The sequence below is a fragment of the Arvicola amphibius genome, chromosome 11, assembly GCF_903992535.2.
Source record: "Arvicola amphibius chromosome 11, mArvAmp1.2, whole genome shotgun sequence".
Classification (NCBI taxonomy): domain Eukaryota; kingdom Metazoa; phylum Chordata; class Mammalia; order Rodentia; family Cricetidae; genus Arvicola; species Arvicola amphibius.
The window spans coordinates 25,288,261-25,314,627 of NC_052057.2; the positions used below are offsets into that span (position 1 = coordinate 25,288,261).

A 26,367-nucleotide genomic window follows, 5' to 3' on the forward strand; every position below is an offset into this window, starting at 1 on the left:
TGCCATTCCAAATATGTGTAACCAAGAGGAGCTTAGTCCTCTGTTTAAGTGAGAGCCACTGTGACAGTGTGAACCTAGAGCTCTTACAAGATGCTTTTTCTAGACAGTGTCATAGTTTCGCCTCCCGATGATACAGCTTTATCTTCTGTGTCACACACATGAACGTTTATGAACGTGAGTAGAGAAGCTCCATGTAGCATAAACAAACAACAAAGCCCGAGAGACCTGTCTGCTCCAGCGTTGTAAGCTGAGCAGAGCTCTGCAGCAGGAACAATTGTTCTTTGTCAGCTTCAGAGTTGTCTTGCTGGATGCGTCTATGGACATAGCTGCTGTGTGGTCCTCATCACGTGTTGATCCTTTTACTGTCAGAAGATGGCCTTTATGTCTGGTGATGCTTTTGTCTTACTGGTGTTTTGTCTTGTGTTAGTGTAACTATACTAGCTTTCGTTTGGCTATTTGCAAAATATGTCTTTTTATGTTCTTTTCCTTTGAACTTGTTAAAAGATAACATGCAGTTTGAGTATGGTTTTTAAAAAATAATTCATCCTCAAATCTTTGCCTTTCAATTAGTATGTTTAACCCATTTACATCCAGATGACTTCCTGAGAGTAGAATTTGTTTCTTTTGCTCTGTTTTCTGTGTGTCGAGTCTTCATCCCCTGTCTCTCCATTCCGTCCTTTACTTCCCCCTCCTCTACAGCTCTCCTCTTTCTTGTGCTGGTATTATCACACGTAGTTTGTTCTTCATGAAGTTATCTTTTCATTCACAAAGAGGAAAAGAAAATATAAACAAAATTACTAAAAAAATATTTTTGTCTTGATAGTATCATGTTCTCCTGCATTCTGAAAACTACTTCTCCCAGAAATACAATTGTTGGCTGCAGTTTTACTCCTTCCAACCCTTACGTATGCAATATTTAGTGCATTCTGGTGATACATTGGCTGTTTAATCTTAGTGAGTTACAGAAGGTTGTGAGCCACCATGTGGGCGCTGGGAGCTGAATCCAGGTGCTGAGGAAAGAATGGCCTGTGGCCCTCACCACTGAGCCATCTCCCCAGCCCCTCTCTTTTGAGTTGTGCTCTGTCTCCATGGAGACCACTACAGATTTATGTTGGAATTCAGTCAGCTTTTTGACCATTATGATGAGTGTTCAGCAGATTTTTTGGGGGTGGGGGTGGGAGTCATCTGCCATTGTTTCTTCAGGCGCTTCCTGTTCCTTGTTCTCTGGTTTTTTGTTTTTTTTTTTTTAAGCTGAAGTTGGTCCCATGGGGCTCTGTTCATTTTCGTTTCACTCCGTTTCTTTCTTCCCCTCTTCAAGTTCAGTGGCCACTTTCTGTGCCTGCTCACATCTGTTGCCGAACCCCTATAGTAAAGTTGTCTTGCAGTTACTGTGTTCACCTGTAGCGCTTTGGTAGTCAGTGTGTCTGTGGCGCCGTTGTTTCCGTCCTTCCCTTTGGTTGTCATACACCACATTTTCTTGTCTGCTCATGTGTCTCATAACTTTCCTTGTTAATATTTCTTTCAGAAAAGAAAGTATTTTTACAGGTCACTCTGCCATTCCTACTAATGTCAATTACTCATTAACTTTATGTATGAAAGTTTCCTCTTTTTCTGTCCAACACAAGGCTATCGTGTCTTGTGAAGACTTCTAATTGCCAAATTTTGTTTTATTTACAATACATATCTGTTAAAGTTAAAAGTACTCTGATACCCTTCTAAGGTTTTCTAGGCAGAATCTCAAACTTGCAAGTTCTTTTTTGTATTAAAAAGAAATACTAGGCCAGGCGGGGTGGCACACACCTTTAATCCCAGCACTCGGGAGGCAGAGGCAGGTGGATCTCTGTGAGTTTGAGGCCAGCCTGGTCTACAAGAGCTAGCTCCAGGACAGGCTCTAGAAACTACAGGGAAACCCTGTCTCGAAAAACAAAAAAAAAAAAAAAAAAAAAAAAAAAAAAAAAAAAAAAAAAAAAAAGAACTACTAGTGAAAAGGAAGTTCACGGGGCCTCTGGTGGTCCTTCCGAGCTGCAGTGACATTGGGCCTGGCTTCCCTTCCCAGGGTGACTCAGGCTCAGGTCAACAGCTGATACAGGATTCCACTCAGCCCTTCAGAGACCCTCTGACTCTCTGAGGATGTAGCCGTGAGAAGATTAAACCTATCTCTCAAAATTTTAGTGGTGCTTGTTTTCTGTGAACCACTTTTCAAAGTGCATAGGTTATGGGTTGACCTGGAAGGAATTCTCCAGGGGCCCTTGATAGAGAAGGGAGCCAAGAGCCCCTTCCTAGACGCCAAGTCAGAAGAGCAGATGGTTTTCAGAGAGACAGCAGTTCTCAGTGATACTGCTGCTGTGGGGATTTTTTTATTTTTATAATTTGGGCTAAAAACAAAATAAAGCCAGGTTATGTTCAGTATAAAACAAATGTAATTCTACAATTCAAGTAAACACTGAGTTTTCTCATAAATTCTTGAGCTTTAACGTAGAAAGTCATAATAACAACTCTGGAGCAAGCTGGTAAAACCTTGTTACTCTGAGCAACATACTTCAAAATAAACTGGTGATAAGTTGAGAGATTTTAGTACATCAGACATGTGCTGTGTTACCCGTGTGTTTTTATCATGAGCCCTCTGTGTGCTTTAACCTTCCTGAAGAAAACCTGGGCAGCAGGTAAACTGTTCTTCTGGTGCAGGTTGAGCTCCCACCACCTGACCTTGGACCCAGCTCTGCCCTCAGTCAGACACTAACTTTGCTGCGGGAGGTTCTGGCGTCACATGATTCCTCAGTTGTCCCCTTGGATGCTCGGCAGGCTGACTTCGTGCAGGTAGCTTGTAAATTCCTTGCTTGCTTGCTCACCTGTTAGACGTTCTGTGAGGTGTTGCCATATGCGTCTGTATTCTTTGACAATCCCTTTGCTATTGATGTTTCTTCAATATTAAGTCAGTTCTTGATTTTAAAGGGTAATTCAATGGATGCCCATTTTTATGCTATTTGGTTTTGTTATTAAATCTTGACCTCATGGACTTTTATAAGTTAGCTGTCTTCCAGTTAGCTTTGCATTTAATTCTGAAAGGCGATAACCCCAGGACTTATATCCTGATTAAGAAATAAGAATTCATTTCCTTTTCATTTACAGGTTTTGTCATGTGTCTTAGATCCTCTCCTCCAGATGTGTACGGTATCAGCCAGCAATTTAGGCACAGCTGACATGGCCACGTTCATGGTCAACTCACTGTACATGATGAAGACAACATTGGCTCTGTTTGAATTCACAGACAGGCGCCTGGAGATGCTTCAGTTTCAGGTAAACTTTGCTAGGAAGTGGCTTCTCTATGATCTGCTTTTCCAGTGTGATAGCTCTAAGTTACTAACTTTTGACACTTGTTGATGGCTTGACTTCATCATTCCTTAAGGCAGTTTGTCTGAAGGATGTACACACACACACACACACACACACACACACACACACACACTTTTGATTTTCAGCTTTAAAGAAGCCACAATGTGAAATGGTTAAGGAACTTGATTATATTATAGCATAGAATGCTATGAGAAAGCGCTCTGATTCATTTGAGTGTTCAGTGCTGTGTGCAGATGTCATGTTATATTGTAATTGTAGTTTGCAGGCCATGTAGCTGGTGCAGCAAGTGTTACAGAGGCCAGACATATTCTGTCCGTGTATAAAGCAGTATTAGGCAAAACACTATGGTCTAACAGTCACTGTTCCCATAAGCCAGCTGGTGTCTCTCAAAAGTCTGTATGATAGCTAAATCAAAGTCATTCATAAGGTACATAATACTTGGGTCCTGGTTCTGACTAGTACTGGTAAAGGCAATGTTCAGGAGAACAAGGCTAAAGCAAAAGGCCCCAAATGTCTGTCACTAAAAGCCTGAAGACTGGTAGTGGGTATAATGAAGTTTGATTTGTAGCCTTGCATTTTTCTGAAGAGTGATTTTGATCCATCTAAATTTTCTAATTTCCAATTCAGTTGAGAACATTTGAGAATGATTAGTAATCATAAAGTCTTAATAATTTTGGAGTTTATTGTAGAAAGGCACAGTTCCCAACCGCTCCCATTTGTCTCTCTGGATGCTCATTCCTTTTGGAGTTTATCTTGGTAGTTCTAGATACTTGTCTGTACTGCCACTTAAGATGTTAGAGAGACTTGATTTTTCAGTCTCCTTCACTCTTCCTCCATGGCCCTTCCACCCCCTCTCCAGCCCTCAGTCCCTCCTCCTGCTCTCCGCGTCCCACCTTCCTCACACCCTCCTCCTCCTGTCTCATGGTCCCCAGGCTGTCTTGGTCCCTACACATAAGCATCCAGATGGGTGATGGCCTCGCCCCGAGCTTTCTCGTCTTCACACTGCAGTTGAACATTGAGACCCCTGCTGTGGTGAACGCTGTCAGCACAGATACTGTGCTAGCTGAGCCCTGTCGGAGAGAGTGATTAAACTTCCTGTCTTCAGTAACTTTATTTCGGCGGACTTAACTTCGTTATATGGTTTTTATCGCTATCTCTGCCGTTTGTCTCTTTTCTTGAAAGGTTCAGATGTGTGTACTTACAGTGCCATCATTCTGCATTGTCAGCCGTGTGATGTTTGTCTGCAGTGTTCTGCAGGTTTCCTGCCAGCACCACATCCCGTATCTGTTCATTGGAGTTTGCTAGTGTGTCCAGGGTCTGTTCTCTCCCCACCCACATCTCATGTGTCAGCTGGACTCTTCACACACACATTAGAGACAGGCAAGGGCTGTGCTAGAAGCCATGGCTCCTCAGAGTCCAGAGACACAGCTTATGTTGTTAGGCCGTGGGTTCCAGATGCCCAGGCGTCATCTCCCTGACCGCCCGCTCACCCTCAGCTTTCCCCAGCGTGGCTGGTAACACCAGGGAACTCTGAGTCTCCTGCTGGAACAGGCTGGCTCTGTCCACCTAGAGGCCTGTAAGGATCTTCCTTTGGGCTCAGGTACTTCCCCAGAATATTTTAGGTGTTTCTCTTATTATTGCCATCTTAGACAACTTGAGAGCCATTTCATTTTGGAGATTCAAATCTTTCATTTACTCATTAATTTTTTTTTAAATAATTTCTCTGTGTGTTACTGTCTTATGTTCTGCAGCTCCTATCTTTGTTTTACTTTATGTTATGAATCTGTTCTCTGATTTATTCTGTCTCTTTAGCATGTTTCTTTGATACTTTCTCTCTCTTCTATTTTCCCTTCAGTTCACTAATTTGGTTGTTAGCATCAACTAGTTTCCTTCTCACTTTCATTAAATGCTTGTATTTGAGCAGATTAATATAATTATTACTAATATTTGGTTTTCCATAAATCCAAGAAATAAGGACTCTTAATTGTACTTCCTTGGGTATTTTCATTAAAAAGAACAATGTGGCGGGCTTCTTTGTGGGAGGAATACAGGTGTTGGAGTCACTTGAACTAGGCGACTTTCCTGTGGCAACAGAAAGAGTTGGGGGTGCTCTGTGTCACTGGCAAGAAAACTGGTTAAACTGGGGGCACTCTGTGGTGTGAGTGGGGAGGACCAGGCAGATGGAAGGAGCAGCTGCTTCCTGTTGGAGTGCTTTCCTTCAGGGGTCCCAATCCTCAGCTGCAGGGCCAGGTCCCATCAGGGTTCTTGAGAAATGGGGCTCCTCAGGGAGTGGAGGGGAGGCTCAGAATGCAGCCTTCAAGCCCTTCTTATCCCCAAGTAATTTATTTTACACTGTTGTTGTGACTTTTGTTTGAGTTCTGCTTTAAAATAGCTGAGAAACAATCCATGTTCCTTAGCTGGTGGCCCGTCTTAGAATCCTCTTTAGTTGTAACTTCTTAAGTCACAGCGGGAAGAAAAATCTGTTGTGGAGGCTGCCTTGGTCCCATAATCTGGGCCACAGCAAGACAAGGCTGTGACGACAGCCCCGGCATGCTCTTCCTTTACTGTGTCTCCCTTGGTTCTCTTCTACAGTGCTTTTTCTTCTGTGTTTATTTTAGATTGAAGCCCATTTGGACACTCTCATAAATGAGCAAGCGTCTTACGTTTTGACTCGAGTTGGCCTGAGCTACATTTACAATACTGTACAGCAACATAAACCTGAGCAGGTGAGCACTCGGGTGGCCTCTAGGGATGGACTGTAGATTTTAGTCTTGGCTCTGCCACTGCCTAGCAGCTCTCTCTGTTCATGTCCTCTGCTGAGACAGGCCTGCCTAATCAATGTCTGTCATGGGTCAGGACAGTGCCTGAAAATGCAGATAATTCTTGGTTAGGAGTAATGACGATATTTAGGAATTACGGTCACAAGATGTAACTACACAGAAATGAGTATTATAAAGTGCATGAGACGTTCATACTGGTGATTTTTTTTTCTTAAGACAGGGTTTCTCTGTGTGACTTTGGAGCCTGTCTGGAACTTGCTCTGTAAACCAAGCTGGCCTTGAACTCACAGAGATCTGCCTGTCTTTGCCTCCCAAGTGCTGGGATTAAAGGTGTGCACTTCTACCACCTAGCTTTGCAGGTGAATTTTTAAAGTCCCATTTCACCTTCAACTGAATGAATAAATAAATTACTATGCAAGTAAAATTATCCTCCATCTAGTTTAGCAGATCATGAAGGAAAGTGTTCTGGGCTTATGATCTTACAGAACCCCAATAGTAAGGGGTCCTGGAGAGGTGGGAAACCCTAAGACAGAGTAAGATTAAAAGATTGCCCGAGTTCAGAAACTCATGTAGATGCTTCCAAAGAAAGGTGTTTTCTCTTAACCGCAGTAAGAGGAGGGCCATAAATGCGGAGCAAACCAAAAAGTAAGCTGCCTCAGAAAGCAAAGAACTCACAGCTTCCGCCCTTCTGTGCTGCTGTAGCGGATTGACAGGGGAGCCAGTTCCTCACGTTGTCTGCTCCCTCAACCACCGTGGTCCCCACACCTCACCAGCGTCTTCCAAGTGCTATGTCGCTTGCTTTTCTTGCTTGAGTAAATCTCAAGTGTGGAACCTTGTTGATAAATGTGGTTTTTCTCCTCATTTATGGCCCTACTCTTACTGCAGTGAAGAGCAAACTCTTCTCTGGAAGCAACTACGTGATTTTTCTGAAAGGGGACAATCTTCTAACAGACCGTTTTTATAACTTTTTTGTAGGGTTCTTTAGCCAGTTTGCCCAACCTAGACTCGGTGGCACTGAAGGCTGCAATGGTGAGTGCATCACAAACCCTTTCAAGGTGGATGTCCTTAGGCGCCACTGGCGTGGCTCACTGTGCAGTGACAACGTCCTGGGTGATGATGTGCCCTGCATCTCTGTGTCGGCCCCTTCTATCAGCCCTGCCCAGGGTGTGCCTTTTGTCCTCTCCCTCAGCCCTGATGAAGACGACAGTGCTGCAGTGCTGCAGTTCCTCACCTTCAGAGCTCGGCTCCTGATCTGATGGGGACACAGGACTGGTGGCACATGTGGGGTTGGGCTGTGAGCTGCAGGTTTCTCTGGCTGGGATTCCTGGCTTAAACGCCTGTCTTTGTTTCTTGATTTTTTTGTTCTTTCTGAGATGCTAACTGAACTCGGATTCCTGTTTTAGAATAGCATTTTACTTTCAGCACGAGAGTCACAAAGCCTTTAGCTTAGGCTTTTGTTTTGAGGAAACAATTGCAGCAGTGGTAGAATGCTTTCCTGGCATGTACACCGTCCAGTGCTCAGGCCTCACACACATGAACACACTCATACATAGACTCACTGATACACATTCGCATAGGACACACATAAGCACATTTACACTGATACACATTCATACTCATACACACACTGACAAACATATAGTTACAGTCTCATGCATGATACACACATGTACTCATACATATTTATACACACTCAAAGAGACTCAAATTTACATAGTCATTAACACACCTATATATTCATGTATACTTTCCAAACATATACATACACTCATGCGTACGCACACACACAAACACACACACACACACCCTACTCCTTCCTTTCAGTATGAGCACCACTTCATGTAGCCTGGTCTTCTGTACTATGTTTGTTCTGTGCCTGCATCATAGATATGCATTATGTTATGTGCATATCTCCCCATAGCGTGACGTGAAAGTCACATAACCCTGTCACTCCTGAGATGACTCCTGCAGGTTTCACAGCGCTTCTCCTGCTGTAACTACTTACTTGTTCATTGAGGAAGTCAGCTTCCGGAGCCTGGGGCCTGCCTCCTGCAGTTCCCATCTGCCCTGCACTCTTCAGATAATCCCTAACAAAGTGAACGGCCTCTACTGGATAATTCTGATAGCAGAGATGCCCTACATATTACTGTCTTAGTTCTTTTTCCTGTTGCTGTGATCGAATACTCTGATGAAATCAAGTTAAGGAAGAAAGAGTTTGCTTTAACTAATGGTTAAGGGTCTATCCGTCCTGATGGGGTTTTGAAGCAGCTGGCCACTGCAGGCCATAGTCAGAAGAAGAGATCAGTGGATGCATACACATCCAGCTCGTCTCTGCAGTTCGTGTGGCCCCACCCCACCAGCCTTAGTGTGGATCTTCTCACAGTTAATCCAATTGAGAAACTTTCTCATGCCCATAGCCTAACCTAATTTCGATAGTTCATCATTGAGATTCCAGGTGATTCCAGGTCCTGCCAAATAGACAATTGAAATTAACCATCACAGCCACCAGAACTAAAAGTAACTAAAGGCTTGTAAAATAACAGCCATGCAGGAGAGACAGCAGAACTGGCAGCGTTGCTGTTAGACCCTATGGTTTAGAACCCAAAGTGAGATGGATAGGGTACATTGCATCATGGTGAAAGATCCCACGGAGAAGTAACAGTCATAGCATATACACCGAGTGTAAATTGTACTAGCAAACTGGAATCTCAGAGGAGATTTCATCTTTAAAATTTCTGATGACAATGAATGAATTTCGGATTTACTTTTAAAAAAAAGAAACAACTTTCTTAGGAATTTGTTTGTAAGATTGGGGTTGGCTTGGTCAGTGACGTGCTTGCCCCATAAGCCTGAGAGCCCGGGTTGGTTCCCAGAACCCACTTAAAAAGCCAGGTATGGGGCTGGAGAGATGGCTCAGTGGTTAAGAGCATTGCCTGCTCTTCCAAAGGTCCTGAGTTCAATTCCCGGCAACCACATGGTGGCTCACAACCATCTGTAAATGAGGTCTGCTGCCCTCTTCTGGTCTACAGACATACACACAGATAGAATATTGTATGCATAATAAATAAATAAATAAATAAATAAATTTTTTTAAAAAAAAAAAAGCCAGGTATGGTGGTACATGCCTGTAATCCCAGTGCTGGGAGGAGGAGGGGGAGAGAGAGGACCCACAGGGCTCACTGGCCATTCTAGCCCACTTGGCACATTCTAGGCTACTAGAGACAGTGTCTTGGAGGGAAAAGATGAATGGTCCCTGAAGAACAACGCCCAACCTTGCCCTCCATCCTCTGTATACACATGCACATGTGTACACAGGCACCCACAAACACGTGCACACAGTAACTTGCACACACACTCTTTGACTACCCGCTATCCCTATAAGTTAATATAAGTTAATATATAAGTTAATATAAGTTAATATAGGCAGTTTTAGGGTGTTTCTGTTATAGGAAGTGCTCATTTGAACAAAACTCCCTAGACAGTTGTGTTTGGGGGCGGGGTCTGAAGTTTTAACCCTCCTCAGAAGTGGCTGTTCAGTGGCTCCTTAGCAGGTCTTCTCTCGCTCATTCTTCCCTCAGGCTCAGTTTGACCGCTACCTCTCAGCCCCAGACCACCTGCTGATGCCACAGCTGAACTTCCTCCTCAGCGCCACAGTGAAGTAAGTGCTGCTCAGAGGGAGGTGGGAGAGAAACAATGGGTGGTTCTCCTTTTCAGACAGGCATTGCCTTTGAAGAGCTAGTTTTCAGTGTTTCCCTGCCTTTGCACCCCAGGGAATTAACCTTGGCTATACTTACCCCTTACTTGTATTTTCCTCCTCCTCATTAATATGTAATCTTTTGATGGTGGAAGTTCAGAATTACATACAATAAAGGTTATTTATTTAGAGGAGATCACTGTCCTAGATCACAGTCCTCTGCACGGATGGGGAACAGGAACAGAGTCTAGCAGCCCGAAGCGAGAGCCAGCTCAGGCTTTACAGCTGCATTTATAGTATAAGAGACCACTCTCAAGTGGGCTGGTATCTTAAAGGCTATTGGCCAAAGGAGCTCCCGCAGCATCTTTTTTGCTAATGATTTTAAATTGCTGTGACTACAATTGGAGTTATATAGACATGATAGCAACTTCCTTTATATTTTCAATGTGTCAAGGCAGTGTTGATAATGTGGACTATGCCATACGTTCTTGGCAATGTGGATAACTGTGTTATGGACTACTTTGCATCTTACTTGTTTTCTGTAGATCTAAAGCTATTCAGTGAAAGAATTGTTTTGTTTGATTTAAGGAAGATTTGAATAGCACTTGTATCCATTATCTGTATAATCAAAACTAAACATATATAAACAAAACTGAAACAGGTTTTTAATTAAGAAAAGGAAAAGAAACATTAGTGAAAGAATAACTACTGGCGACCTTTAAGCTGAAAAGCAGCTGTAGCCTGGACAACATTCTAGAGACCTCAGCCCAAACCTTCAAAGTAAGGATGGGCTGGTGGAGACTCACGCTAAATACCACACTAATCTCCAACTTGGTGCGCTACCTTCCAAACACAGCTCGGCTTCTGAAGGATGACTGCTGGTGTCGGACATAGAGGCGTGAGTCCCCAGTTGGGGGAAACACCCCAGAACTGCTTAGGAGCAGGAAAATGTGAACCCAAAGGAGAAAAGAGATCCATTAATAGAAACAGACCCACAGATGATGCTTACAGAACTAGCGGATAGTTATAGCAGTATTGGAAGTGTGTCCAGGGATTACAGGAAAGCTTCAGTATGCTGAGAGAGTAAAGAAGGATACTTCCCTGAGACTGCTGCACGTAGCCCTGAAAAGTCCAGTATGTAAAATGAAGCCTTCGTCCTTCCTGAGGGAAGCAGCACCCAGCTAAAGAGGGAAGGAAGCACCTGAGAGGTGGGATCAAGTAGCCCTCTCACCTCTCTCTCACGAGCACACATACATGTGTGTGTACTCAATTATACGTGATAGGAGTGTCTCGTTATTGGAACAAAACATTTAATGGAAGAAAAACTTTCTCCAGATGCCATGTCAAATGTGAATACTCATCCCCAATAAGCTAAATCAATCCGAGCAGAATGCATGGGGCATCCTGTCGTCAGATCATCAAAAGCTGATTGTAAACAGCTTCGTCTTAGAGCAGCCAGGGGGTCGAGTTGGTGTTCATAGGAGCTGACTCTGTGTTGGAAACAATACAGTTAGAAGACAGTGGGGTGTTGTTAGCACGCTGAACTACAGAGTCAACATGAAATGTGTGATGCTTAGCTCAGTGGTAGAGAGTTTACTTGGGGTGTTTACAGCCCTGGCTTCATTTCCTAGCCCCAGTAAACCAAAAATTATACCAAAGGGAAAAAAATCCTTGAAAGCTAATAGCAAAAATAATGCATTTTACCATCTACATAAACACCAGCATATTGCACTGTAGGAGATAATAAAGGGAATTCTTCAGGATGAAGGAAAGTAACCTCAGAGTAATGAAGAATGAAGACAGGCTAAACATGAAAGTGAATTGTGAACATTTAAGGGAACGCCTAGAGCATTGGCTCCCAACCTTCCCGATGCTGTGCCGCTTTAATACGGTTCCTCATGTTGAGGTGACCCCCACCATAAAATTATTTTCTAGCTGCCTCGTCACTGTAATTGTGCTGCTGTAATAAATCATAATGTAAATGTCTGGTCACTGTAATTGTGTTGCTGTAATAAATCATAATGTAAATGTCTGTGTTTGCTGGTGGGCTTAAGTGACCCCTGTGAGAGGGTTGTTTGACCCCAAAAGAGGTCGCAATCCATGTGAACCACTGATGTCAAGGGAAGTAGGAGTGTGCTGTTGTAAGGAGGGTGTGCAGTGCTGTTGGAGGATACACAGGAAACCATGCAGCAGTCTCTGAAGCAGACAAGGAAAGAAGGAGAGAAATGCAAATGAAACAGGAAAAAACAGCAAGACAATTGACAGACGTGCAGCCTGGCAGGTAACTGTAGAATGTAGAAGACAGTGTGCTCCAATAGAAAAGCAGTAATAACTTAGACTGAATTACAAAGCATGGCCCAGGTGCCTGCTGTCTTAATACATACACCCTGAGTGCAGAAGACAGTGTACAATTAAAAGGACGATAGAAGCCAGGCAGCACTAACCACAATAACACTGAGATAGCTGTGTCAACACCAGGGGAATTAGACGAGGTGCTAACGTGAGAAACAGAAAACACTTCCCGGTGATAACAGCATCAGTTCATAAAGGGTGCTAGAGCATTTGTCTGACAGAAACACTGAAGTGCACGGAGTACAGTGGTTATGGAGCCAGGGATGGTCACACAGGAGGCCAAGTTACCCAGATCTCTGCGGGCTCCGGGCTATCCTGGTCTAAATAACATGTTCCAGGCCAGCCAGAACTACATAAACACCAAACCAGCAATGCTAAAGCTGCACACACCAACACTCATGATTCTTCAGTGTATTGTCTTCCCAGGCCTTAACTGGGCATGCCTTCTCCTGGTGTGCATGTGGTTGTGCCTTGCCAAAGCTCATGCTTAGTGATCTCAGAGCCTGTGTGTGGAAAGGAGCTATTTTTAGGAACAGTAGGTTTATGGTAATGCTGAAGTTGCACCAGGTTGTTAGGCAACGAGAATCCTAAGTGCTGGTTAACAAGCTCCCTGATTCTAGAAGCAAGCGGTTCATTTGCTAGCTCAGTGCTGTATATAACTGTTTAAAATACAACCAATTTGCAGATTTTAATGAGAATGATTTATCTGTGTACTTCCGTAGTGGTCTGTATTAAGAGTTTTGAAATTTTGACATTTGTAACTGGGTAAACAAGTTCTTAGTGTCCAGCATCCTGAAGTACAAGGAAACAAACGGCACTGCCTTTTAGTAAAAATGTGAAGTTAAGATTCAGTTCACTCATTTTTCTCATGGTAATTTAGCCCTGTTTATGCTGTTTTTTTGTGATCCATGGTGTGGTCAGCTTCTTTCTAACTGTGAGATGTGTTGGGGAGTTACTAGACTTGGAGAGTAGCCTGGTCTCTTGGTGTCATTGACTGCCGACCTGGCCTACAGGAGAGACCCGTGGAAGAGGTGAACCTTTACTTGGCTCTGCTCTTTGGAACTTAAAGGTCTCAAACTATGTAGATTTGTTAAGTGGTAATGGTGCTTGGTAAGAAAGTCCCAAAGGTCATGATTCTCCTTGTACCAAAGCACATTAGCCTGCTTAGACATAACTTGTTTTATTTGAGCCTTCCTTTTCCAAAACCTACAGATGCCCTAAGGCCACACCACCCTGGGTGTGTGTTGTCTGGTTTAGCGAAGTATTCTGTGACCTGCTTTACCATCAGGAGTTTCATTGTTGATCTGAATTAGGATTGTGACATGTTCATTTTTATATCCACATAAGAGTTGAGTTTTCTGCTCTTTGAAAATTAGCTTGGATGGATTAGAACACCATTTAGTCAACTAATCCAAGATTTCATGGTAACATGGATATGGGGTGGTTAGTGTCCTAACTTTATGAATGGCTACACCTTTTATTAAAATAACATTTCCCTCCATTTTTATTATCTTTAAAATTTGAAAATTTCATACATGCATATATGTTTTGATCAAAGCCACTCCTATTTCCTCTCTCTACTTCCTCCACATCCCTCAACTTATTTTTCCTCCTGTCTCAGTAACTCTTAGGGTTAGAGTTCTAGCCAGTTTACATGGCTGCTGGATCCTCTTGATGGCAGAACAAGTAGTCTTAACTGCTGAGCCTTATTTGCTCTCCGTCAATCTTCTGCCGCCCCTTCCTAGCAGAAAGTTAACATCACTGCACTGTGTTCAGAGCATTTGTTCAACGTGCCTTCCTTCTCTCTGCTCTTATTTTGCAATTTTTGAAAATTTATCAAGTTCCTTTAACTTAATAAGGATAGATCCGAACCAGGTACTGTTGACCCAACATCTTGGAATGGACTCCTCTCCTACTCCCATCCACATATTGTACTTACAAATCACAGACTTGTGTCTGTAGATCATCTCACAAATTATTTTGGGCATTATTATAGAGAAGAACATAGATCCCAGAAAGACAGCTTAAAGAATTATCATCTATTATTGGCAGCTTCATTGCATAGACATGTATGACAACTAGGATAATTTCTTACTGCCTTTATCAGATGGTTTGACTCAACTCTAAGATGAGGTTAAGTGTTCTGAACACATTTAAGGTATTCTGGGTTGCACTGCTTGGTAGGCTAAGGATGTTAAATGTTTTTTTCTCCTCCCATGTTTTTAGCTTGATTCATCAAGATGTAAGCCCACCCTGAGTCAAGGAATCTTTGTATGTGAGGTGCTGTTTTAGTCGTGATGGCCAAGCCGTGGGTGAAACGCAGCCCCTGACTTTTGGAGGCTGCATGTTAATGAGGAAAACTTTAGTAAACAGTAGTTACTCACCCCCATCAGTAGGAGCTGCTCAGCATGGAGGTGAAGCATATCATTCAGACGTCATTCAGATGTGTGGTCTGAGAGTCCCTGGGGTCATGTCATGTTCTGACTTTGTTTGCTTATCAACAGGGAGCAGATTGTAAAGCAGTCTACCGAGCTGGTCTGCAGAGCCTATGAGGAAGTTCATGCAGCCGTGATGAATCCCGTCAACGCATACAAAGATCCGGAGAGCATCCTACACAGGTCGCCTGAGCAAGTGAAGACGCTGCTCTCCTGATGATCTTGATGGCATCTGCAGATTACCGCTGCCTGGCAGCACCAAGGCTGGTTTGGGTTTTTAATCTGAGTCTTTATTTTGAAATTTGGGGATTATAGTTTCCTTAATGTAAGATTATAGGTCAGTTTCTTTCATTCTCAGCTCGCATGGAGATAAATCAATTTTGACTTGAGTCTATACTGCTTTGTCTCCTTTCTAGGTAGTAATGTTCTGTTGTTCATTGGCTGCCTCTACATAGCAGCTTAAAGGTCCCCCTAATTTGGGATTATAGATGGAGGCAAAAAGTCAGAGGGAAGATTTCAGGATTAAGTACCATGTGACATAAACTGCAGCTGTTGTTGGTAATGAATGTCCCTTTATGGAAGATTCCTCTGCATTCCTTGCAATGAATTGCTTCTTAAACCTAGCTCATTTCTCTGCCCCCCATATAAGTGTCAAAGGGTTTGTTAGAAAGAAGCAAAGTTGAGGCTATTGTCTCCTTTCTCTTACTTTTGTGCCTGCAGCCTCGTTCCTTGCAGACATTTGTATGTGTGTTTAAATATACACTGGGCTGAAAGGTCAGAGAGCCTGCACATGGAAAGCCTCATTTTTCCGGGTGGGTATTCGTGCACCTAATTAGGTGCTCCTAATCTAGCCACCTACAATCTCTGTTCTGTGTTCACACTAGAAAGGTTGTTCAGAGCAAAAGTAACTATATGTTATCCATTGTGGTGTCAATCTGTCTTGTTGGTCTTTTCAATGAATATATGTGGCATATTTTTTCAAAACAGCATAATACAAGGCAGGAACTTACATTGTGCATAATTTATTTCTACTGTGAAAAAAAGATTGACACACTTAGCATTTTGTTTGCTAAGAGAAAATATCTATTTTCTTGTTACTTGGTTTTCTTAATATATATTAAACTATTTCTGGAACAGCAGTCTTTGTCGTATTTTATACTCCTTACAAATGTGTCCTGCACAGCGGAGGGAAAGCAGCAGGTGGGATGTGGTGCAGTAGAAAGCTGAGAAGCTCGTGAAACGGTTAGGAAGGGCAGCACAGACGCAACACCGAGGTCTGCTGATGCCGGGCTTTGTATCTTGGACTGTGTTGATTTGCATAACTGTAACCTCATTAAAGATGACGTGGTGCATGGGAATGAGTGTTGTGTGGGCAGAACTGGAGATTCAAGGTGGCAGTACACCCAGTGGCCAGATCATTACAATCCCTATGAAATTCTATCTGCCTTGTTTTTTCTTTCAGAAATGGACAAACTGCCCCTAATATTTATATAAACACAAAACCAACCATAGTGTATTAGTACTCAGAGCAATGTGTACTGCTACCAGGATGGGCTGCTATGAGGTTCTGTCCTGAGAAGCCCAGAGTAAGCGGGCAGTGCCCAGTTGGGAAATATACTCCATCCACCTAACCATATGACAGCAGAACTCAGCCACACAGCACCAAGGTAGAGTGTGTGCTGGTGATAATGGGCTGCCTTGACTTGCTGCTGTCCACCACACCCAATGGGAAGGGAAATAAATTTCATTAGATGTTTTAAAATGTGTGTTAAAGGGCAAGACTTGTACAAATCAAACCAGATAAAATCCCAGCATAGATGGGGAGGTCTGCACTCAGCCTTTAGCTTCTGAGGAGAAGCAAAGTCAGTTTTCTTTAATAGTGTGACCTCTGGTGTGTTTACCACACGCCAGGGAAGATCCCACAAGATTAGTTGGCCAACACAATACGGGTTTGAATAAGAGGGAACATGAGTTGGGGTTGGGGTTGGGGTGGAGGTGGGCCTGGGAACAGGGAGAGGGGAATAAATGTGATCAAAATACATTGTATGGGGCTGGAGAGATGGCTCAGCAGTTAAGAGCATTGCCTGCTCTTCCAAAGGTCCTGAATTCAATTCTCAGCAACCACATGGTGGCTCACAACCATTTGTAATGAGGTCTGGTGCCCTCTTCTGGCTAACTGTATACATAATAAATAAATAAATATTTTTTAAAAATACATTGTATGAAATTCTCAAAGAATTAATATTAAAAAATTAAAGAAAATGCAAAACAAGTCAGGAATGGTGGCACACACCTTTAATCTCAGCTTTCAGGAGGCAGAGACAGGAGAATCTATGTGAGTTTGAGGTTCGCCTGGTCTACAGAGCGAGTTCCAGGATAGCCCAAGCTACACAGAAAAACCCTGTCTATGTGTTTGACAAGGCCTGTTGTGCAGACTACATGTCTTCAGAAAACAATGTGCAACTCCAATATGACTGAGTTTTTATAGGTGCATTCTGCGTAAGCATTTACCCAAAGAAGATACAAAGGATGGCCCCTGAAAAGAAGGCACAGGAATGGCCAGCAAGCTTGTGGACAGATCTCCATGCTGATAGGTACTAGGGAAGTGCAAGTTGAAGCCACAGTAGGATGCCATTTCACACATAGTAGGGTAACAGTTTTTTGTTTTTTGTTTTTTTTTTTTTGTTTTTTGTTTTTTTGTTTTTTGAGACAGGGTTTCTCTGAGGAACAGTCCTAGCTGTCCTGGAACTAGCTTTTGTAGACCAGGCTGGACTTGAACTCACAGAGGTCCGCCTGCCTCTACCTCCTGAGTGCTGGGATTAAAGGTGTGTGCTCCACTGCCACCACCAACTGGCTAACATTAACATTTTTTAAAAGGCAATAGTGTGGGAGGGATGTAGTTGTGTTATTCAGGATGCTGAGAGTGTAAAATGGGTGTGGAAAATAACGTAATGGCTTTTTAAAAAAATTAAAGAGGATCACTATCTGACTTAGCAATCCAATATGCCAAGGTAATTAGAAAAGCACATCTACACACAACTTTTCTGGAAACATTTAAGGCAGCATTTATAACCACCCCAAGTGGATAGGATCCAAAAGTTCATCAATGTCATTTACCCATTTTAGAAAAGAGTGAAATTTTGATACATGCTGCAGTGTAGCCGAGGCTTGACAGAAAGTCAGCACAAAAGGCACCATCTAGCTTGACTCGTGTGTGAGGTGTGCGGGTGCTAAGGGCTTAGCAGCTTGCAGGGACTGAGGGATAAGGCAGTGGGAACTGACTATGGCAGGCAGGTCCCTTTGGAGGAATGCAGAAAGACTCTGCAGTTAGGGGTGATGGAGTCGTAATATTGACTATTCTATCAAACTACTGCGTTTTACTCTTTGAATTTACCGTTTGGTAAATTTAAACTTTTGACACATTTTGATTTAAAAAATAAAAAAGAGTTAACAGAAAGTGAAAATATGCCAGTTTGCATATCTTAAACTCAAATATTACGATCTGAAGTGATTTTGAGATTTAGAAACACCACCACCCAGCAGCCTATTTGGAAGCAGAGAGTAAGTAAGGCATGTTTTCCTGAGCATGTCAGTGGAGTGTTATCAATTGAGTCAGGAATATTTATCTTTTCTAAACAGTGGACACTGAATTCTTGAGTAGAACGAAAAGTCAATAATACTGACTTCTTGCAAAGAAGTTATTTTTCTCGTGTGTGGAAGGGGGTACAGGTGTGTGCACAGCCTTCCAAAGCCAGAGGTGAAATCAGGCCTCTGTGACTATCTTATTTTGTAGGAGGGTCTCTCACAACTTGGAGCTCATTAGTATAGCTTGACTGGCTGGCCAGAAAGACCCAAGGATTCTCCTAATGCCGCTTTAGCAATAGGATTGTGGATTGCAGGACCCTGGACCTGACTTTTTACATGGATGATGGGATCCAAGTTCAATTCCTCATGCTTGCTTCAGATGTTCCTTCAACAACCGATCCATCTCCCCAGGCCATTTTTTAAGTTAAATATGCTTTTTAGATAGTGTAGCCAGACCTACATATGGCCACTTGGAGGTGCTAATTGTATTTAAGTATGATTATCAGTCATATGTTTATGAAAATACTTTAATCCTCAAATTACTTTTGAAAACAGATGCAATAATATAGGTCCAAATATAAAATTATCATGTTAGCTGAGAAACTGGGGTAAAAGTTGCATTAATAATAGCATGCCAAACTATCAAATCCAGCTAGCATTAATGCCAGTGAATATTAAAAAGCATCTGCTGTGAAAATAACTAAAAGCTCATCATAATACTAAGCTTATAAACTGAGCTGAACTGGAGGGAATTTTAGACAGGATCAAATGTATCATATCATATAAAAAATTTGCTCACTTCGGGGATATGTAACTTTCTGGCAAAGTGTTTAGAACTGTATATTTAAAAACAGTGAACTGAGCTACTCTAAAATTTTCAGAGATTTTATATTTCATATAAACGTTATAGCTCTTCTACCAGAAAAGCAATTTACTTATGTATTAGCATGAATTATGCACTTATGTATTTTTGAACTCATTTATTTCTGATCATCAAAATCATAATATATCAATATTTCCTAATTGGTGGACTTACTGTCTTCCAAACAGTTTTTGATAACTCTCCCCTTACAGGATAAACAAAACTTTGTATTTTTATTTCTATGCTACAGTTCTTTAGTATGGATATCATGAATTTATATTACATCGTACAATGAAATGAGGTTGACTTGTACCTGTTGACTGTACTTCATCCAGGCCCCTTCCTCGCTGACACTGTGTCCTCTGAATTGGGTTTTCTATATATACATTTATATTTTTGGAAGTTGCAGTTTACATACTGTGTCTTTTAGTACTTATTTAGACTCTTGAGGCCTCATTTCTTTTTGTGTCCAATTTGGTAAATTTCATTTCAAGGTGTGACTCCATCCAGATTAAGTGTCGTGGGTGTTCTGCCCGTCATCCTGTTCCCTGGTAATGTAGCTGGAGACTTTTTATTTTAGGTTCGCCATTTTAAAGGGATGATCTTAGATGTTTCTTTTTCTTGTTTTCTTTTTATTCCATTTGTTTTTGCTCTGTCTTCAATATTTTCTTCTTTCTACTTTATTTTATTTGGTCTTTTCTTTTCCACCTTGTCAAAATGAAACCTGATAATTGATATCTAAAGATTGTCCTGCAGTGATATTTTATTTATATATGACCTTTAACATGTTAATCTGTAATTCCATCTAAGTTTACCTACATACATCTATCTTTATATGTTATATCTTCATTATCTTTTTTAATTCTATTTACTTTTAATTTTTAAAATATATTTTAGTTAAAATAGAATTATACCGCGTCTCCCTCCATTTCCTCCCTGCAGCTTCTTCTCAGCTCCCTGCTCTCAAACCCTTCCCACATCCTCCCCACTCATGTTGGTAGCCTCTTTTTCTTTGATTATTATTTGTGTGAGTGTGTGTGTGAGTAGCACAGAAATACATAAACGTTTCTGTTATTTGTGTGTATCTGGTTTCAAGGCCTGATGGAGGACTCTCATTGGTTAATAAAGAAACTGCCTTGGCTTTTTGATAGGGCAGGATTTAGGTGGGTGGAGTAGACAGAACAGGAAGAAGGAAGTGAGGCAGATGGCTCAGACAATTGCCCTGCCTCTCCTCTCTGGGTCAGAGGCAATGAAGCTCTGGCCCAAGATGGACATACGCTAGAATCTTCCCGGTAAGCCACCACCTCGTGGTGCTACATAGATTAATAGATATGGGTTAAAGCAAGATATGTGAGAATTAGCTAATAAGAGGCTGAAACTAATGGGCCAGGCAGTGTTTAAATGAATACAGTTGTGTGTTGTTATTTTGGGGCATAATCTAGCCAGGCGGCCGGGAATGCAGCCCGCAGCTCCTCACTACAAAGCCCGACCACTGCATTCAATAACTAGTAAAGGGGCCCTTCCTGGGGAGAGGCTGACTTTCCTTCCCCCTGAGGTCATGTTTTGTCTAAGGATGGGACCTCCTCCCACCATCACACCAGCAGACCAGCAGACCGGTTAGCTTTGCCTTTGCTCTGCTCTTGCTCCTGCAGCCGTTTCCAGGAGAGAGGCTGCCTCACAGCGGACTTCCCGTCCTCTGGCTCTTACAGTCTTCCCACCCCATCCTTCCCATGGTTCCCTGAGCCATAGGTGCCAGAGCTGTGCTGCAGATGTACCTCTTAGAGGGGCTGGGCTCCCCAAGTTGGTCTCACTTCAAGTATTTTCTAATTTCCATAGTAACCTTTTTTGCTTCCTGAATTAATTAGATTTATATTTAAAAACATAAATATTTCTCAGTTATCTTTTTATTCCTTTGCATCAAAAATTTCTGTATTTCGCCGGGCAGTGGTGGCACATGTCTTGAATCCCAGCACTCAGGAGGCAGAGGCTGGCAGTTCTCAGAGTTTGAGGCTAGCCTGGTCTACAAGAACTAGTTCCAGGACAGGTTCCAAAGCTACAGAGAAACCCTGTTTCAAAAAACAAACAAACAAACAAAAAAATTCTTTGATGTTTTTCTGCTTACTTTGTGTTCCAGCATATGATACAGTCTAGTAAATTGTCCTCGTTAGAGCGAGGAGTGAAGTCTTCCCGTAGTTACTCTGAAGTGCTCTACATGTTAAGACGATAATTCCATTCATCCCCTTCTCGCCATCTGTAAATCCTCTGTAGCCTTTCTGATGTTTGATCTGTGAGTGCTATAAGCTTTCATAGCAATTATGAATTTATGTTTTCAGTCCGTTCTTGCTTGCTTTATGTGTCTTAGTCTATTTCTAGCTGTTCGAATTTGACTAACATTTATTTCTCTGAAGTGCCATCCACTTGGAAATACGTTGTTTGCGTCTTTGCTGTTAACGCTCTCAACAAGGGAGTATGGTGATGACATCTCCTTCCAAAGAACGACCAGCAAGAATGTGTCCCTTGTCGTGCCCCTGATGTGTGTCTCGTTGCCTCCAAGTCCACTTGCCAACAAAGCCAGCCACTGCTCATTGAACTGCTGGCAGCACCGACCGCTTTAATCCACAGGCAAAAGCAAGCCAAATCCTCAGTGTGTTTTGAGAAGCCAGGCATTTTGGTGGTTCCTCTTTGTTTTTCTCTGTAGTTGGGTGACAGGGATTCTGCTAGCTCTGACGAGGTTTTATACTCTAATCTCTAAAGGTTCCTGGTATCTTACACACTGGAGATGAGCTACTCTCTATTCGCTCAATGACTTGATCTTAAAGCTGCGGTACTTCCTCCCAGTGATAAAAGGGGACTATATGCCACATTGCTTCCCAGCTCCTGGGTTTTTTGGTTTGGTTTAAATAAAATGAGAATCCCAATTATAACTGGGTGTGCCAGTTTCCTTCTAGGTGAATTTTTTGTTATTGTTGGTTGTTATTTTGATTTTTTTTGTTTTTTTAACAAATAGAAAAGATCTTTTCTTGTGTGGTGGATCTCTTGCTTGTTTTAAAACCATCTCTAATCCTGAACCTGCACTTCCTGCAAAACTCTTGAGTTTCATTCATACCCAGTAGCCTCAGAGAAACTTTCATAGAACCTTTGCGGTTAGCAGAGGAGTGAGCAGAATCCAGATTTCTTAGCTTCACTGCTCTGTGCACATAGTTACGGAGTATGAAGAAGGGGTTTCTCTCTGCCGGGCACATATTCTCAGCCATTAGCCAGGTGCCAGTGCCTTGGAGGCTCAAACGTCCAGGTCGCTACAGGATGAAGTGGCCAACCCTTGCCTTGCCAGAGGGGGGCGCCTAGAATCCCTGATAGCTGTGGCAGCCTGGATGGTACTCTACAGCTGCTACCCAGCCACCTTCTGCCTTCTAGATCCTGTGCTGCACCACCTCTGCCCTCTTTGCCTGATGTTTGACCTGTGGGGGCACCGCTGGGAGCACATTGCCAGTTGGCTCACTACACTAAGCAGACATCACACTCCCCTTTTCCTGTGCCTCCAGCAACAACGCCCCCACCGCTTCACCAGCCTGGCGGTCTGGAAGGAGAGCATTGCCAACTCACTTTTGAACATTTCAGGGCCTGCATTGAGAGGCTTCTGGGGTGGCCTGCCACTCAAGGAAAGCCAGCACAGGAACCCAGTTAGAGCCTTTCAGAGGATTGTAGCAGCCAGCCCACCCTGAACTGCACCAGAAAACCAGGAGGGGTGGGGGAAACAAGAGTAGCCTTTGTAACTCCCACATTCCATCAAGATGGACTGAACTCGGGTTCTGTCAGCTCCCTCACAGTACCCCATTTTCCTCTGCTCCAAAACCAGAGCCACGGAACAGCTCAACAGAACTAAGGCCTTCTTAGCACTAAGCATTTGGCCCCAGATTCTCTCTTTGTGTGGGAACTTGCATGGGCAGCCCCTCCCCAGGCTGCCACAGTAGAAGCAGATGGCCATCCTGGAGAGAGGGGTCAGAAGTCTGGGACTTGGACAGGTTGAGAGTTCTGTATGCCAAGCTGAATTGCTTATAATTAAAATGCTTCTCCTCCTCCTCTTCTGCACTCCTGAACTTATCCGGGGAACCAGCAGCGTTGAATCATGCATAGAAACAGATCTGTCACTGAAAGCGAAGGCTGCCTCTGTGAAGTCAGGGGCATACAGCAGAGATAGCAAGGAAGCTTGGTGGGCCTGGAGTAAGCAATTAACTCTCCCCTTGGGCTTGGTGTTCCCTGATTTTCAGGGCAATGGATGGGTCACAATCGAGGTGCTGGGCATGGGCTGGAGCTGGAGTATGTGCCCTCTTCTTCCTTGCCTTTTTTATTTTTCTTTCTCCGTCCCCTTGCCTAAACTATGCCTACATTAAACATTCTACATGTTGTGAGCTTTGTGGCGGACACTTAATGACACCAGTTTGTTAACATTTTTCTGCTTTCTAATAGGGAAAAAAAAAACCAACTCATTAGTCCTGACACTTCAGTGTGTGAGGGCTCTGGCTCAGGAGCTAACTTTGTTCCTTCCTAAATTGTGCTAATTGTCAGACTGTTCTCCAGTTAGAGAACCCACAACCTTTTAAGGCATTATGGGAGTACTGTCAGGAATCATGATTTATTTCAAAGCCTTCCAAAAGAGGTGAACATCTGAGACTGTCCTCTCTGGGGAGCTCCTAGTAGGAGCAGTGGCATTTCTGGGATTGAGTATAGATTTCTCTCTCTCTCTCTCTCTCTCTCTCTCTCTCTCTCTCTCTCTCTCTCTCTCTCTCTCTCTCTCTCTCTCTCTCTCTCTCTCTCTCTCTCTCTCTCTCTGTGTGTGTGTGTGTGTGTGTAGAGGGGGGTGATGCTGGGACCATTGACTACACTCAAGCAAAGCCTGGGTCCTGTGCATACTTCCAGTGGAGGAAGGGAGGCTGTCACTTGTGGGGACTCCTTTACCTCTGGTGTAGTTCTGACGGAGTTGCCATGCTCTGATCCTTAGACCTCCCTAGTTCCTCTTCTGAACTCTCCCAGGGAAGTGACTGCCACAGCTGGCTTAGGTGACCATGCATGGACAAAGTGGAAATAACAGAGCGAGTGTCTCTGAAGCAAGAGCTAAGGTTCTCCAAATGTAGATCTCCTTGTAGAAGAAGAGATCTGGGTTTCACACACGGCCCAAGAGGAGCCAGAGTCTCTTGCCCCCTAGGTGACACCGCCGGGCACTCCCAGATCCCTCCGCGTGCGCTCTCAGATCCCTCCGCTCATCTTGCACTGTCAGAGACGTGTCATCTTCTCCACACTCAGGCTAACGAGATTGAGTGGCCCATTTTAACGAGGTAATTATGTTTTTGATCCATTGTGTGCAACTGTGTACCCTCTGGGATTGCTTCAGCCAGACCATGTGGGCGTTGACCTGTGAGTGGGTCTTACTGGTCCACTGGGCCAGAGGGCCCGGTGCACACCGATACCGATGCTGCCCCTGCCGTGGTTCTGCTAGTGGTTTAGCGAGATACGGAGCAGGGATAATTACAGTTTCCTGGCCCACCCAGAGGAACTCTTGATTGCTGTGTGGGTGACCTACATCTTCCTCATCTGCTTCGCTGTGCTCCCAGGATTATTTATCCAGGCTCCAGAGCCCCAGGTAGTCTTTTAGTTTGGAGGGACCAGAAAAACAGGCCTGGTTAATCACAGCCGTGCACCTGGGACTGATGACTTCCCTTTGGTACTTATGTGGGCGTCCATGCCTGGGGTTGGGGGAGGGAAGAGGAAGTTCCTGATTCAGCCAACTCGGTTTGTAGCTAAGTCTCGATGGTAACTAAAAAAAAAAAAAAAAAAAAAAAGAAGAAGATTTGTTTATTTTTATTTTATAGGTATTCTATTTTATAGGTATTTATTTTATTTAGGTATTATTTATTTTATAAGTTTAAGCGCCTGTCTGTATATAAGCACACTGCACACATGTCTGGTGCCTGCAGAGGCCAGGAGAGGGCCTTGGATCCTCTGGAACTAGAGATGTGGACGGTTGTGAGCTGAAGAGCAGAGCTTTTAATTGCTGAGCCATTTCTCCGGCCACCATCAATGGTCACTTTTTAAAAGATAGACCTACACTTTGTTCGAAATATTACAGCCAACTTATAAAATGTGAGCCAAAAATCATGACAGAGCCGTGACCTACGAACGTTACATACCTGGAATGTTCTCAGTGCTCTCCCGTTGTTCTCTGTGTCCTCCCTGCCTGTCCACAAAGGAAACTGCTAGAATTTCACTCTTACCTCTCACTTGAGGATTTTTTTTTAACCTTTTCCATGTACAAATATTTGTTACTGCTAGATCTGTTTGCTCTGACTCTTTTAAGGCCACATCCTTCTCGAGGTGACTTCCCTTTCACTTTTTGACTATAATGTGAATGACTGTGTTTACTGCTGTATAATACATCACCAAGTCATATTTTTTTAAAATCTGTCCTGTCATCAGATGTATTTTGGGACAAAACCTCCAGAACAGTCCTGCACACACATACTTGTGTGAATGTTTGAGAAGTTTCTCTACTTTGGAGCAGACGTTCCCTATCAAGATCGTTTGCCAAAGTGATGGGAGCAGCTCCTGCTCACTCCAGAATTAGCCAGAGCCCCATGGTGCTCTCCATCCAACAGAATGTAGGGATGGTGTTCTTGGTTCGGATTTGAATTCTGTCTGTTGGCTATGGGGGCCCGGGAAAGTTAGTCAGTCTCTCCAGACCTCAGTTCCCTCCTCTGTAAAGGAGGGTAATTGACTGTAGAAAGGTGGGACAGACTTGTTGGGAGAATTAACTGATCTGTGCATGTCAAATAGTCTACCACAGCAACATACACAAATAATGCCCAGTAACTATGTGTGAGGCCCAGAGCTGCGAGTGGAGGGAAATAATCAAATGCACCATTCTAATGCTTCCTGTATTCATCCCTCACCCCCATTTATATGCAGAAACTGAACCCTGGGATGAAGAGGGGACCCTTTTGCAGGTGATTCATAAATTGGTATCTCTCGAAGGAGACTAATGCCCTTAGAAAAGAAGCCAAGGGAAGCTTCTTCATCCCTTCACCCTTGGAGTCCTAGTGAGAATGGAATAGCTCCCAGGGCTTTTAATTTGCTGACCCCTTAATCTGGGACCTCTTGGCTATGACAGCTGTAAACAGTACGTTTCTATCATAGGTTCCCATGCTATAGTATTTGGTTATTTTTAATAAGAAACAGATTGATGAAGAGTGTAGTGTTCATTTGGGCAGCACACAGAACTGGAATGATAGAGAGAGGTTTAGCATGGCGGCT

General features: G+C 43.2%; 1 protein-coding gene across 1 annotated transcript in view; it reads left to right on the plus strand.

The window, feature by feature from the left end:
* Positions 1-15,754, plus strand: part of Cog6 (component of oligomeric golgi complex 6) — a 38,948-nt gene extending 23,194 nt beyond the window's left edge. Inside the window, exons 14-19 of the mRNA XM_038347797.1 lie at positions 2,686-2,817; positions 3,130-3,297; positions 5,973-6,080; positions 7,110-7,163; positions 9,713-9,792; positions 14,685-15,754. Of these exons, the coding sequence (XP_038203725.1) occupies positions 2,686-2,817; positions 3,130-3,297; positions 5,973-6,080; positions 7,110-7,163; positions 9,713-9,792; positions 14,685-14,832 (690 nt within the window). The 3' untranslated portion in view covers positions 14,833-15,754. The remainder of the gene's footprint in view (positions 1-2,685; positions 2,818-3,129; positions 3,298-5,972; positions 6,081-7,109; positions 7,164-9,712; positions 9,793-14,684) is intronic.
* Positions 15,755-26,367: the final 10,613 nt, after the last annotated feature.